Raw genomic sequence first — 15,219 nt, forward strand, 5'->3', positions numbered from 1 at the left:
GGCATCAACAGTATGGTGAGGGGTGTAACATTTCTGTCTCACGCTTGAGGTATTCGGCCAATCATAACGCACTGGATAGCTGGCCAATCACAGCACGCCTCGCTTTTCAGACCGATGAGCTTTGTAAAAATCGACGCGTTTCAGAAAGGCGGGGCATAGAGGAGAAACAATAATGTACAGTATGTGGAAAATAATGTGTTTTTTTAACTTTAAACCGCATAAACACATTTCATTACACCAAATACACAAAATAATGTTCTTTTTAGCAGCATCATATGACCCCTTTAAGTTGTATTTACAACACTGTTCCAGAACAGTTTAACCCAAATATTCAGATGTGTGCAGCACATTTTAAGGAAGACTGTTTCCTAATCCTGGGAGAGGAGACTACAGTGCCGGCTGTTCTGACTCACAGACTGTAAGTACGTTTTTTATATTTAAAGAATTTGCCACTGATGATTCAAACGCGAGTTTTGAGCAGTGTAGAGTAGCGCTTGTTGTTTGTCATTTCTCTGATCATAAATGCAGACATGGTTTTATGTTTACACAGCATGATACGCAACTCAACGTGTTAAAAGACAGTATAAGTCATTATAATCCGTAATTATGTCCCCACTGTATGCAACAAATGCCTCGTTTATAATGTGTTTTAATGTTTTTGTCTCGTTGCTCCGGCCGGGACACGGCATCAACAGTATGGTGAGGGCCGTAATATTTCCGTCACACGCTTGAGGAATTCAGCCAATCACAACGCACTGGATAGCTGGCCAATCAGAGCACACCTCGCTTTTCAGACCGATGAGCTTTGTAAAAATCGACGCGTTTCAGAAAGGCGGGGCATAGAGGAGAAACAATAATGTACAGTATGTGGAAAATGTTTTTTTAACCTTAAACCACATAAACACATTTCATTTCACCAAATACACAAAATAATGTTCTTTTTAGCAACATCATATGACCCCTTTAAAGTTTTAAAAACTCTTTTGTGTTACACTGGAGAAAGATCGTTCCAAGCACTGATCTATATATAATGTTCTCTATATTAGATCAGTGGTTCGAAGGTGATTACGACAGAATTTTCATTTGTGGAAGAAACCATACCTTTTTAAATTAAAATCCCTCTGAGGTGAAAGACGTCATGACATTAAAATATCACACGTTATTATCGTCCTTGGTGTGAACGGCTTAGAGTGTTTTTCTCATCATCATTTTGTGTGTGTGTGTGTGTGTGTGTGTGTGTTTTTAAGAACATTAGACCGTTTGCGATTATTAAGATGAGTAAATGGCAGAATTCTCATTTTGGTAAGAACCATTCCTTAGAATTAAAGTCCCTGATGACGTCGTGGCTTATTAAAAAATGAACAATAGCGCCTGCGTGTGCGTTTTTATCGATTCCTCCATAGAAACATGATCTTACGTGTCCTCATTCCGAGTCTCAAACATCTGCTCTTCATTGGATCCCTCCATTCACTCGCTAAGAATAGTCTGAATCGCTTTATTGTTGCTTCGCTGTAGTTATAAGAATAATAAAAGGCTTCATCTGAATGTCTCACGCGCCTCTAATGTTGTGGCGCGCCTCCGCGGGATGACTGACAGGAGTAGGCGTGGTCAGGGGGCGGGGCTTCCTGACAGAGCGAACACGCGGTTCCGTGATCGGTGCGCTTTCCCCCTCGATCCGTGCAGACGCCCACACCTTGTGATTCGCGATTCATGATTCACGAATCGCAGCGCTTTTAACGCGAAGCGGACCGACGGAACCCGTCACACATCGGCGCCAGCGCTCCCGGAATACGTTCAGCCGCATCTCATACGGGTCATGACGCTGGAGGCGATCCGGTACCGGCCCGGTTCTCTGCAGATCCTCAACCAGCTGCTGCTGCCGCATGAGACCGTGTACGACGAGATCCGCTCGGTGCGGGACGGATATGAGGCCATCAAGAGCATGAAGGTAGGCTACTGCAGGCCCGGTCGACGGATCCTCTTCCCGGTTTCGCTCGCGCACCTCCGGACATCTCAAAGCCGGTAGAGCTCCTTTGTGTCGGATCAGAGCACGGGCTTGCCCTTTTTCTTTGTGCACGCGTGTGCATGTGTGATCTGCATAACCTGCGCTTGACATAAAGTCCCTGCGCTGCTTTGTGTTGTTGTTTTAAATAATGCACGCTTGCGTCTTAACCCATTTAATCCCACATTTTTCTCGGGCATGAAAGTATCAAAATGATGTGTCATTAGTAACCCCTTGAAATAATCAATAATTATTTTTTGGGGAAAGTGTGCGTTTTATGGTTGGTCAATATTGTGACCGGTGGGATAATGTGTAGGCTATACTTTTAAAAACTCTTTTGTGTTACACTGGAGAAAGATCGTTCCAAGCACTGATCTATATATAATGTTCTCTATTATTAGATCAGTGGTTCGAAGGTGATTACGACAGAATTTTCATTTGTGGAAGAAACCATACCTTTTTAAATTAAAATCCCTCTGAGGTGAAAGACGTCATGACATTAAAATATCACACGTTATTATCGTCCTTGGTGTGAACGGCTTAGAGTGTTTTTCTCATCATCATTTTGTGTGTGTGTGTGTGTGTGTGTGTGTGTTTTTAAGAACATTAGACCGTTTGCGATTATTAAGATGAGTAAATGGCAGAATTCTCATTTTGGTAAGAACCATTCCTTAGAATTAAAGTCCCTGATGACGTCGTGGCTTATTAAAAAATGAACAATAGCGCCTGCGTGTGCGTTTTTATCGATTCCTCCATAGAAACATGATCTTACGTGTCCTCATTCCGAGTCTCAAACATCTGCTCTTCATTGGATCCCTCCATTCACTCGCTAAGAATAGTCTGAATCGCTTTATTGTTGCTTCGCTGTAGTTATAAGAATAATAAAAGGCTTCATCTGAATGTCTCACGCGCCTCTAATGTTGTGGCGCGCCTCCGCGGGATGACTGACGGGAGTAGGCGTGGTCAAGGGGGCGGGGCTTCCTGACAGAGCGAACACGCGGTTCCGTGATCGGTGCGCTTTTCCCCCCTCGATCCGTGCAGACGCCCACACCTTGTGATTCGCGATTCATGATTCACGAATCGCAGCGCTTTTAACGCGAAGCGGACCGACGGAACCCGTCACACATCGGCGCCAGCGCTCCCGGAATACGTTCAGCCGCATCTCATACGGGTCATGACGCTGGAGGCGATCCGGTACCGGCCCGGTTCTCTGCAGATCCTCAACCAGCTGCTGCTGCCGCATGAGACCGTGTACGACGAGATCCGCTCGGTGCGGGACGGATATGAGGCCATCAAGAGCATGAAGGTAGGCTACTGCAGGCCCGGTCGACGGATCCTCTTCCCGGTTTCGCTCGCGCACCTCCGGACATCTCAAAGCCGGTAGAGCTCCTTTGTGTCGGATCAGAGCACGGGCTTGCCCTTTTTCTTTGTGCACGCGTGTGCATGTGTGATCTGCATAACCTGCGCTTGACATAAAGTCCCTGCGCTGCTTTGTGTTGTTGTTTTAAATAATGCACGCTTGCGTCTTAACCCATTTAATCCCACATTTTTCTCGGGCATGAAAGTATCAAAATGATGTGTCATTAGTAACCCCTTGAAATAATCAATAATTATTTTTTGGGGAAAGTGTGCGTTTTATGGTTGGTCAATATTGTGACCGGTGGGATAATGTGTAGGCTATACTGAAATTAAACTATTTCTGCAGTCATCAAAATTATTATATATCTCAGCCCAGCTATTAACCCGTTTTAAACCGTTTCATCACTGTGGTTAGAAAATTAGTTTAAATATACATTAAAACCCCTTATACAACACTGAATAGGTATACTAAGATAAAAAAAAAAGTGACCCTGGACCACAAAACCAGTCATAAGGGTCTATTTTTTTTAAATTGAGATTTATACAAGCAGAATAAATAAGCTTTCCATTGATGTATGGTTTGTTATGATAGGACAATATTTGGCTGAGATACAACTATTTGAAAATCTGGAATCTGAGGGTGCAAAAAAATCTAAATATTGAGAAAATCGCCTTTAAAGTTGTCCAAATGAAGTTCTTAGCAATGCATATTACTAATCAAAAATTAAGTTTTGATACGGTAGGAAATTTACAACATATCTTCATGGAACACGATCTTTACTTTAATATTCTAATGATTTTTAACATAAAAGAAAAATCGATCATTTTGACCCATTCTATGTATTTTTGGCTATTGCTACAAATATACCCCAGCGACTTATGACTGCTTTTGTGCTCCAGGCAGGGTCACAAATAGTTATTATCCCACCGGTCACTATTGTGACCATCAAGATGTTTACTCATTCTATGTCCACACTCAACAAAACTGAATAATTGTGAATTCATATATTAATACTAGACACCTTAAAGAAAATGCATACTTAAAATCTTTGTCATATCTTTGTTAACATACTTTACTAGCCTTTTGTTTTGGAGCTTTGCTGCAGCCATCATCATCTCATGATGCAAACAGGAAGTAAACTACTCTGGTCATGTGACGATTTGCACTAAACATGTGACACTGCACATATTTAATTGAGACCCTTTATTTTTTCCATATTTGCCGAAAATGCACTAAAACAACAGTCAAGTAATATTTTTAGAGCTTTATAAATGAAAACCTTCTTTACGGTCACTATTGTGACCGGTGGGATTAAATGAGTTAATTATGCACACGGCCGCTTGGGTAAACAAGTTATTTCCCTAAATATTTGGGAGTGTTAGTTTATGCTTGCAAAAACTTAAAAGTAATGTTCCTAAAGAAGTCAATCGTGCATTAAGGTTAGGGCAACGTTCTGTAATAGCTGGCTGTTCCTGACGCTGATATTACAAGCCAGTCTTAACAGTTTATGTGATCTGGCTCTTGATTTTATTATTGTTATTTTTTTGCTGGGAGGCACACGTATCAAAAATGCGCGCGGTAAGAGCATCTACGGTAGTTCACGTTGGCCAAAACACACAAGGAAACACGTTGTGGAAAAAATATTGTCTGCAATCTCAGACATTCGTCTTTCGGATGGGATTAGTTTTCTCAGAGGATCACTGAGTTTGCCGAAAAACAGTAGGTAATTTGCTCTGGAATTATTACAGAGGTTGTGTGAGAAAAACACAGACGTGGAAGATTCGGACGGGATTAAAATCGCAAAGTACTTTTCTCTAACGCTAGTCCCGTCTGAATAGGGCTTAAATCATAAACATCTTAAAGACATCTAAAAAAACGTCTATTTGACATCTGATAGGAAACGTCCTATAGACGTATCGCAGATGAGCAAACACTCTAAAATATGTCTTGCAGATGTAAGTGCAGACATCAAATAGACGTCTCCGAGATGTACGAGTGCTTGCGTACACATGTTGTTTCGCAAACCTCGGGTTTTCTTTCTCCAGCTGTTCCAGTCTTGATTAACGTAGTGCGTAATTAATGTGTTGGGGCGATGGTTTTCCGGCAGCCATGTCTGCGCTTCATTAATAGTCCTTACTGCAAATATCTGGCATGAATTATTGATCAATCGGGGATTCAGGGGCTTTGGTCCTGTGCCAGCCGCTGTCACTGTCATGAGACCTTTACTAATGGACGGGAAATGACACTCACGAGCGAGCAGTCCTACACCAGAGTCTCTCTTTACTCTGCATTTGTCCAAGGAAAAAACGTTCTTTGATGGTTCATCACGAGTGGCCCATGTAATATAGATCATGATGCTTCCACGCCAGAAATACCAGATCCTGTCAGAAAATGTCTTGTAACAGAACAGTTAGCCAGCAAAACTGTCTAATACCCAAAACCAGTGTTTTGTCTGGAACCCAAAACTGTATTAACAGTCTTCTATCAGCCAAGAAGTTGACTGAGAAAAGCCAGAGAAGAGCAGAAGCAGGAGATGAAGTGGTGATGATAAAAAGGAGCAGGTTATTGAATAATCTTAGTTGTTAATATAAATGACTAATCAATGAAATGAGTATATAAATGGCTTTAAAATGATTAAATGGAATAATAAAATGATTAAGTGATAAATTATTATAAATGAATGAATATAAAAGAAGGAAAGTAAAACACAACACAAATGTATGGTTGCTCTCTTGAAGTACAGCACACACAGTTTGCGTTTATAAAGAGACATTATGAATGTCAGATATTCCGGTTTTTGTCATACGATTATTAAAGGGATAGTTCATCTAAAAATAAATATTCTGTCTTCATTCCAAAACTGTATGAGTTTCTTTCTTCTGTTGAACGCATAAGATTTAGTCAAAAATGGAAGAATGTTGGTAACCGAAGAGTTGTCGGTAGCCATTGACCTCCATGCTTTTTTTCCATTCTGTGGAAGTCATTGGCTACCGTCAACTCTTCGGTCAGCAACATTCTTCAGAATATCTTCTTTTGTGCTCAGGAGAAGATGAAACTCAAGAACTTGAGGGCGAGTAAATGATGACACAATTCTCCTTTTTTTCCCCTTTAAGTCATTATGACGTCATAGTTATTTAATTAGCTCTTTGAACTGAATGCCACTTTCAGAATGATGTCATAATTGTTCATTGTAATCATAATGGCAGAATTCCGAGTTCTAAAGAACGGATGACATCATACTTGCCATAACTTCTCATAATCTCTGAACTGTGATTACTCTGGATGACTCCATAATTTCACTGAAACTCTTAAATGGAAATGTCGTTTTCCTTTAAAAGGTTCACTAAATGCAATGAGTGGTACTTTTGTGCATTTATCCCATTGGATTTCCTGGTAATATTTAACATTTTGAATGTAAAATGGGTTTGCAAACAGCATTTTGGCTTCAGCGCACAACTTTTATCTCAGAATGGTTTTTTCCATTCAGTATGAATAAATGTATGTGGCTTTTCATCCGAAAAAATCTCATTTTTCATTCCAGTGAGCTGACTGGAAGTGTTCACATTGTGAAAGCCGATTGACATGGATGATTTGTGAGTGTAGCGGGCGTGTGAAATCAAGCTCCTGGTGATGAGAAGCACTATTCGCTTCTCATGTGACCCTGTGACCCTTCACCCTGCAGGTGCGCGGCGCTCCCGCCATTGCCATCGTGGGCTGCCTGAGCCTGGCGGTGGAGCTGCGGGTGGGCGCGGGGGGCAACGACCTCGTGTGCTTCATCAGGGACTCGCTGTGCCACCTGACGTCCGCTCGACCCACGGCGGTCAACATGGGCCGAGCCGCCCGCGAGCTCATGGAGTTCACAGAGAACGAGAGCATGGAGAAGAACACAGAGCAGCTCCGAGACAGGTGACACGCTCGAGGGGTTTACCCGGGATGGGAAGATTTGAAAAATTGTTTTCTTTGAATGAGTTTTGTTTTAATAGCTAGTGAACCAGATATTCCAGAAAAGATCGGTATATTCTGCTTTGCTTTCTTTGCCATGTCTGTGAAATAATAATCTTAAAGCTTTTGTACTAATTGTCAGAAATTCTAATTGCAGTGTTTGTGCCAGTGTTGTTATTAAAGGGATAGTTCACCCCAAAATGAAAATTCTGTCATTAATTACTCACCCTCATGTCGTTTCAAACCCGTAAGACCTCCGTTCATCTTCGGAACACAAATTAAGATATTTCTGATTAACTCTGACCCTCCCATAGACAGCAACGTAATTACCACGATCAACATCCAGAAACGTAGCAAGGAAATAATCCATGTGACATCAGGGGTTCAACCGTAATTTTATGAAGCTACGAGAATACTTTTTGTGCGCAAAGAAAACCAAAATAACGACTTTATTCAACAATTCACCCTGGTGCCATTTTGGAGAATATCCACTGACCGTAAACGGTCGAACTCCTGATGTCACGTAGATTATTTTACTGATGTCCTTGCTACGTTTCTGGACCTTGATCGTGGTAATTACATTGCTGTCTATGGGAGGGTCAGAGTTAATCAGAAATATCTCAATTTGTGTTCCGAAGATGAACGGAGGTCTTACGGGTTTGAAACGACATGAGGGTGAGTAATTAATGACAGAATTTTCATTTTGGGGTGAACTATCCCTTTAACTAAAACTATTAAAAATGAAAAATACTGAAATAAAAATGAAGTAAAGGTAGTTAGAATTTAAAAAAATAGCAAAAACTAATAAAAATGAAAAAAGCACAAAACGAAATTACTAAAATGTAAACATAAAAAGGAAGTACAAAAATACATTAAAAATGAAGAACCTGCTACAACTAAAGTGGACTAAAACATTTTATTTAAAAATTGTTTGTTTGAATTTTTTAATTGTTTTATTATTATTTTTTTAAAGTAGTTTTTTTTTTTTTAATCTAGTTTTTCATTCCGGTGAGCAGATTTTAGAGCGGAACGGATTTGATTTCGAAATATTAAAAAGAAATAATAGAAATATTTTATTTAAATAAATATTTTAATGGTTTTTATTTTTAAAGTAGTTTTTAAAATATTTAAAATTATCTACACACCTTTCTACTTTGTGCAGTATCTGTTTAAAGAGCCTTGAAGGAAGTACGCTTGTTATTGTATGTTTCCCAATTTACCGTGTATAAATGTTTATCAGATATTCACTGTGAGAGATAAGTTTAAATCATTAAACGCAATTATATTTAACGACACTTCATTTTCAGCAAAAATGTAAACAAATGATCACAATAGCCTAAATATGAAGTGCTGCATTGATTACTCCTTTAACGTGCCTGTCTTTTGGCCACGCCCCTCTGCAGCGTGATTGGCTGGATTGAGGAGATGTTGGAGCGAGACGTGAACGACAACAAAAAAATCGGCAACTACGGCGCGCAGCACATCCTGTCGGGCGTCCCGCGAGACTCGGTCACCATCCTCACACACTGTAACACCGGCAGCCTGGCCACCGCGGGATACGGCACGGCTCTCGGTCAGTCCGCGCGCTTAGCATCACTGCAGAAATTAAAGGATAAGTCCACAATTCCACGATAAAAATTTCCTGATCATTTACTCACCCCCATGTCATCCAAGATGTTCATGTCTTTCTCTCTTCAGTCGCAAAAGAAATTACGTTTTTTGAGGAAAACATTCCAGGATTTTTCTCCATATAGTGGACTTCAATGGTGGCCAACGATTTCAATGTCCAAAATGCAGTTTCAGTGCAGCTTCAAAAGGGATATCAGCCGAGGAATAAAGCCCCGTTCACACCAAGAACGATAACTATAACGATATTAGCGTCCACACCAGCAAACAATATCGTCTGTTTATTCTAAGCGCACATGCGTCTGCGCTTTAAATTCTTGAGCTCATAACAGCAGGATGGATTCTGGTTGGCTGTCAGTGTTTTATCATTCATCAGCTGGAGAAAAATCGTTTTGAAAGCGATTCCAACGATATCGTTTTTCTTTGTCTTTATCGTTATAGTTGTGGTGTGGACTCTGCTATTCTTTAATATTGATTTTTAGAACTATATCTTTATAGTTATCGTGCTTGGTGTGAACGGGTCTGAAGTGTGTTTATGGTGTGCATCTGGTGAGATGTGGCAGGTATATAAAGCGCTGCACTGAAGGCAGACGGGTTTGGATGTGTGGGCACCTCTCAGGTCATTTCTGCCGTTAGGAGGAACTCGATGAGCGTCAAACTGACGCGTGTTATTCCTGGAGGCCGAGCGCTCGCGAGGACCCTCAGACTTCCAAAGAAATTACGTTTTTTGAGGAAAACATTCCAGGATTTTTCTCCATATAGTGGACTTCAATGGTGGCCAACGATTTCAATGTCCAAAATGCAGTTTCAGTGCAGCTTCAAAAGGGATATCAGCCGAGGAATAAAGCCCCGTTCACACCAAGAACGATAACTATAACGATATTAGCGTCCACACCAGCAAACAATATCGTCTGTTTATTCTAAGCGCACATGCGTCTGCGCTTTAAATTCTTGAGCTCATAACAGCAGGATGGATTCTGGTTGGCTGTCAGTGTTTTATCATTCATCAGCTGGAGAAAAATCGTTTTGAAAGCGATTCCAACGATATCGTTTTTCTTTGTCTTTATCGTTATAGTTGTGGTGTGGACTCTGCTATTCTTTAATATTGATTTTTAGAACTATATCTTTATCGTTATCTTTATAGTTATCGTGCTTGGTGTGAACGGGGCTTTAGGGTCTTATCTAGCTAAATGATCGGTCATTTTCTAAAAAAAGATTCATATTTATACACTTTTTTTTTTTTAACCACAAAAGCTTGGCTTGCTCTAGCTTGAAGCTGCACTGAAACTGTATTCTGGACCTTGAAATTGTTGGCCACCATTGAAGTCCACTATATGGAGATAAATCCTGGAATGTTTTCCTCAAAAACCTTCGACTGTAGAGAGAAAAGCTGCATCCCAAATGACGCACTATGCACTCATACACTATGTACTTATGCACTATGTACTCAACCATGTGTAGTATGAATTATATAAGGTTATTTTGTCATTCATAATCGGAGTCTGATAGCCCCTCCCCTTTCGGTACGTATTTAAAGCTGCGACAGTTGAGTGCATGAAGTGTCCAACATTCCACACTTCGTTTTTTCGGTCATTTAAGTGCATCATCCGGGTATTTAAAGTGCACTTTTTCTTTTTGGAATTTTCAGTGTGAACGCACTACTCGCACTATTTATACTACAAAACGTCATAGAATAGTGCATAAGTACGTGATTTGGGACGCACCTAAAGACATGAACATCTTGGATGACATGGGGGTGAGTTAAATGATCAGGAAAGTGGACTCATCCTTGATGAGCGACTCTGATAACGACTGTAACTGATCCGTGCAGGAGTGGTGCGGTCGCTGCATGCGCTGAGCCGCTTGAAGCGTCTGTACTGCACAGAGACCCGGCCCTACAACCAGGGCGCCCGGCTGACGGCGTACGAGGCCGTGGCGGAGGGGTTCCCGGCCACCCTCATCACAGACAGCATGGCGGCGCTCGCCATGAGGGAGAAGGGCATCACAGGTGACGCATATGGAGTGCATTCGCTTGAGTGTCGTGACTGTGTCAGGTGTGTCAGATGTTAATGTTCCTGTGCGCACACAGCTGTCGTCGTCGGAGCGGACAGGGTTGTTGCCAACGGCGACACGGCCAACAAAGTGGGCACGTATCAGCTGGCCATCGCGGCTAAGCATCACGGGGTACCGTTTTACGTGGCGGCGCCCAGCACGTCCTGCGACCTGAGTCTGGAGAGCGGACGAGACATCGTGATCGAGGAGCGTCCAGCGGAGGAGCTCACCAGCATCAATGGAGTTCCTGTAGCTGCTCCCGGTAAGTCAAGTGGACACTGCAAATGAATATATTTCACACAAACAATGGCACAAATTTAGATCCAAAGCACTCTAGTTTTAAAATTAGAACTATTGAAATAAATAAAAAATAAATAAATATAACGCAGATGAAAAACAACATGCAACATTTCAAATTTTTTGTCAAGTTTTTAATTTGAAGCACTAAAATTACTGACTGGAAATAAATAAAAGCTCAATTAAAACTGAAATAATATAAATTAAACCTAATTAGTAATATAAAAAAAAAAACGAATTAAAGAACAAAGTTACTGAGTATTAGAATCAAATTAAAAAGAAAACTACAAATATAAAAATAACAATAATTCAACATATTAATAAAAAAAAAACTAAACTAACACAGTTTTACCTGTTGATATACTACAATAAAAAGAAATCACTGAATTTGCCTTAGTTTGCGAAGATTCTGCATAGAAAGATGATTAAAGTTTCATTTTCGACACTTGTTAGCAATTATTTAATAACGAAAACAAAAATTAATTCATATATTCCACTTTTTACCTGCATTTAAAGTCACACACACACACAAAAAAACTGTGATTGGTCATTTTACATGTCAGTCAGATGCAACTATAAAGTACAGAGATAAAACATTTTAACAAATTCATTCTCTTGGGATTTTTTGTGAAGTTTAGCATGCTTCCTTTAAATATATTTTTAAAATAAATATACATGCGTTCAGAGGTTTAGGGTTGGTATGATTTTTCAAGTGACAGTGAAGACATTTATGATGTTTTCTATTTCAAATAAATGCTGTTCTTTTGAACTTTCTATTCATCAAAGATTACAGAAAATAAAAATGTATCACTGTTTCCACAAACATATGAAGCGACACAACTGTTTTCAACATTGATAATAATCAGAAATCAGTAAATCGGCATATTAGAGTGATTTCTGAAGGATCATGTGACACAAGACTGGAGTAAAGATGATGAAAATTCAGCTTTACATCACAGGAATAAATTACATTTTACAATATAATAACATGCAAAACACTTTTTAAATTGTAGTATTTCACAATATTACTGTATTTCGTAATAATAAATTAAATTTGAACATATATTAACATAGAAAACAGTGGATTCAACTTGTAATAATATTTCACAATATTACAGTTTTACTGTATTTTTCATTAAATAAATGCAGCCTTGGTGAGCAGAAGAGAACATCTTAACAGTGCTAAACTTTTGAATGATGGTGGGAATAAATTACATTTTACAATATAATAACATGCAAAACACTTTTTAAATTTTAGTATTTCACAATATTACTGTATTTCGTAATAATAAATTAAATTTGAACATATATTAACATAGAAAACAGTGGATTCAACTTGTAATAATATTTCACAATATTACAGTTTTACTGTATTTTTCATTAAATAAATGCAGCCTTGGTGAGCAGAAGAGAACATCTTAACAGTGCTAAACTTTTGAATGATGGTGTAAGTGTATTAAATGTGCTATTGCTATTGTGTTCATGTATAGTAAATGGCTATTTGTGGGGTTTTTTTTATGTTCAAAGCAGCAGGGTTTTTTTTTTGTTGTTGAAGAAGGGGTGAGAAAAGCAGAAAAAGCTGATTAGTGTGAGTGTGTGACTGCAGGGTTTAAGTGAGCTTTGAAACAGAGCGGAGCTGCTTTTAATTAAACGGTTCTGATATGAGGGAGGAACGATCCTCCGCATATGTGAAAACAGAAGAGAGAGAGGAGTCAGAATCATCAGATTAATTAAAGCTGCAGCGTTTAATAGCTGCCGGCGTCTCGAGGGGAGAGACCGATTACTGCACTACTCTCATGAAGACTGCTGTCTGCCTCACAACAGACAAGACCGAGAGATTGAGACGGGAACGCTGGTCCCAGATCAGCACCCCAATCAATTCATCTCAGCAAATTAACTTGTTATCTGACTGGAACTGTTACACGTCTGTTATATCTGAAGAGAAACCGCATGAATTATATGAGCTAGATTGCTGTCTTTGGAGAAATGTAGCATTGCATCACTTGCTCAGCATTGGATGCTCTGCAGTGAATGGGTGCCGTCAGAATGAGAGTCCAAACAGCTGATAAAAACATCACAATAATCCACAAGTAATCCACATCACTCCATCAGTTAATGTCTTGTGAAGCAATAACAGCAAATTAACTTATCTGACTGGAACTGTTACACGTCTGTTATATCTGAAGAGAAACCGCATTAATTATATGAGCTAGATTGCTGTCTTTGGAGAAATGTAGCATTGCATCACTTGCTCAGCATTGGATGCTCTGCAGTGAATGGGTGCCGTCAGAATGAGAGTCCAAACAGCTGATAAAAACATCACAATAATCCACAAGTAATCCACATCACTCCATCAGTTAATGTCTTGTGAAGCAATAAACTGCATGTTTGTAAGAAACAAATCCATCATAAAAGGGCACCTATTATGCTCCTTTTTACAATATGTAATATAAGTCTCAGGTGTCCCCAGAATGTGAAGTTTCAGCTCAAAATACCCCGCAGATCATTTATTATATCATTTTGAAAATGCCTATTTTGAGTGGAAGCAGGAACGCGCTGTTTTCGTGCATGTCTCTTTAAATGCAAATGAGCTGCTGCTGCTCCCCGCCCCCCTTTCCAAAACTGGGCTGTGCCTTTACAGCTCGTTCCTCAGATAATCTGCTAAAAAACATCTTTTTGGCTTGGATTATCATGTCTATCACGCTGAAATCATGCGTTTTAAACCACATTAGTTTAAACTTCTGATATACGGTTTCCTGAGCGCACACATCTGAAGTGAACGCACAAACACAGCTGTCACAGCATGTGAGTACTAAACTCTTTCATGTCTTATTGCGCTTAAACTGCTTAAACTAATACGGCAGTGTCCGTCAACAATCGTGGGCGGAGCTTGTCAAATGTGACATCACATTTTACGGATTTGGAGAACGGCTTGTTCTAAAACACTGCTTATGATTTATGGGGTTTTAAAAAAGGAGTGGGTGGATTTTTATCATTATATGGTGGTTGTGTACACACAACACACATTTATGTTCAAACAACATGTAAAAGTTAATTTTGTATAATAGGTGCCCTTTAATGCATTTTAACTTTAAACTGTCACTTCTGTCCAAAATATCAATCCATAACACTGACTAGTCGATTATGAAAAGTGGTAGTTTACACATTGCTAATTAGTATTAAGTTATTTTTAAATACTGAAATAACTTCAAATAAACTAAAACTATTAATAATAAAAATTAATAAACCTCATATGTGACCCTTGAACACAAAACCAGTCATAAGTAGCACAGGTATATTTGTAGCAATAGCCAAAAATACATTGTATGGGCCAAAATTATCGATTTTTCTTTTATGCTAAAAATCATTAGGATATTAAGTAAAGATCATGTTCCATGAAGATATTTTGTAAATTTCCTTCCGTAAATATATCAAAACTTAATTTTTGATTAGTAAGATGCATTGCTAAGAACTTCATTTGAACAACTTTAAAGGCAATTTTCTCAATATTTAGATTTTTTTTGCACCCTCAGATTCCAGATTTTCAAATAGTTGTATCTCGGCCAAATATTGTCCCATCCTAACAAACCATACATCAATGGAAAGCTTATTTGGTCAGAAATTCAGAAAATTGACTTATGGCTGGTTTTGTGGTCCAGGGTCACATATAGCCATTTATAAAACGGATAGTTCCGTTCCTTGATTCTGATTGGCTGAGCCACATTCGAAGCTGTTGTAAATTACTCTACAAACATACACCTTTGTTTACTTCTGTGTGTTGCTCGGCAACCACTTTGTTGCAACCACAACTGTTTCTGAGGAACTACATTTGGTGGAAGAATACGGTTTATATTAATATCATTACACTTTATTTGCTCTGTTTTATTCTGTGAAACCTTACTACGTATATGGAATAACCGTTTTATAAAAGCAATAAGCC

General features: G+C 39.3%; 1 protein-coding gene and 1 long non-coding RNA gene across 3 annotated transcripts in view; one reads left to right on the top strand and one right to left on the bottom strand.

Annotated features, from left to right (window-relative positions):
* LOC107747152 (uncharacterized) overlaps positions 1–15,219 on the bottom strand; it is a 20,885-nt gene that overhangs the window by 1,530 nt on the left and 4,136 nt on the right. Inside the window, exon 2 of the long non-coding RNA XR_001640769.1 lies at positions 8,787–8,789. This is a non-coding gene — a long non-coding RNA (uncharacterized LOC107747152). The remainder of the gene's footprint in view (positions 1–8,786; positions 8,790–15,219) is intronic.
* mri1 (methylthioribose-1-phosphate isomerase 1) overlaps positions 1,612–15,219 on the top strand; it is a 14,719-nt gene continuing 1,111 nt past the window's right edge. Inside the window, exons 1-5 of one of the 2 annotated variants that reach the window (XM_016561580.1) lie at positions 1,612–1,948; positions 7,045–7,268; positions 8,708–8,877; positions 10,762–10,938; positions 11,020–11,244. In XM_016561580.1, the coding sequence (XP_016417066.1) occupies positions 1,817–1,948; positions 7,045–7,268; positions 8,708–8,877; positions 10,762–10,938; positions 11,020–11,244 (928 nt within the window). In that variant the 5' untranslated portion in view covers positions 1,612–1,816. Of the gene's footprint in view, positions 1,949–3,004; positions 3,309–7,044; positions 7,269–8,707; positions 8,878–10,761; positions 10,939–11,019; positions 11,245–15,219 lie in introns of those variants that run through there. The other variant, XM_016561579.1, reaches the window with a different exon arrangement.

The sequence above is a fragment of the Sinocyclocheilus rhinocerous genome, unplaced genomic scaffold (genome assembly GCF_001515625.1).
Source record: "Sinocyclocheilus rhinocerous isolate Xijiao unplaced genomic scaffold, SAMN03320098_v1.1 scaffold1310, whole genome shotgun sequence".
Lineage (NCBI taxonomy): Eukaryota > Metazoa > Chordata > Actinopteri > Cypriniformes > Cyprinidae > Sinocyclocheilus > Sinocyclocheilus rhinocerous.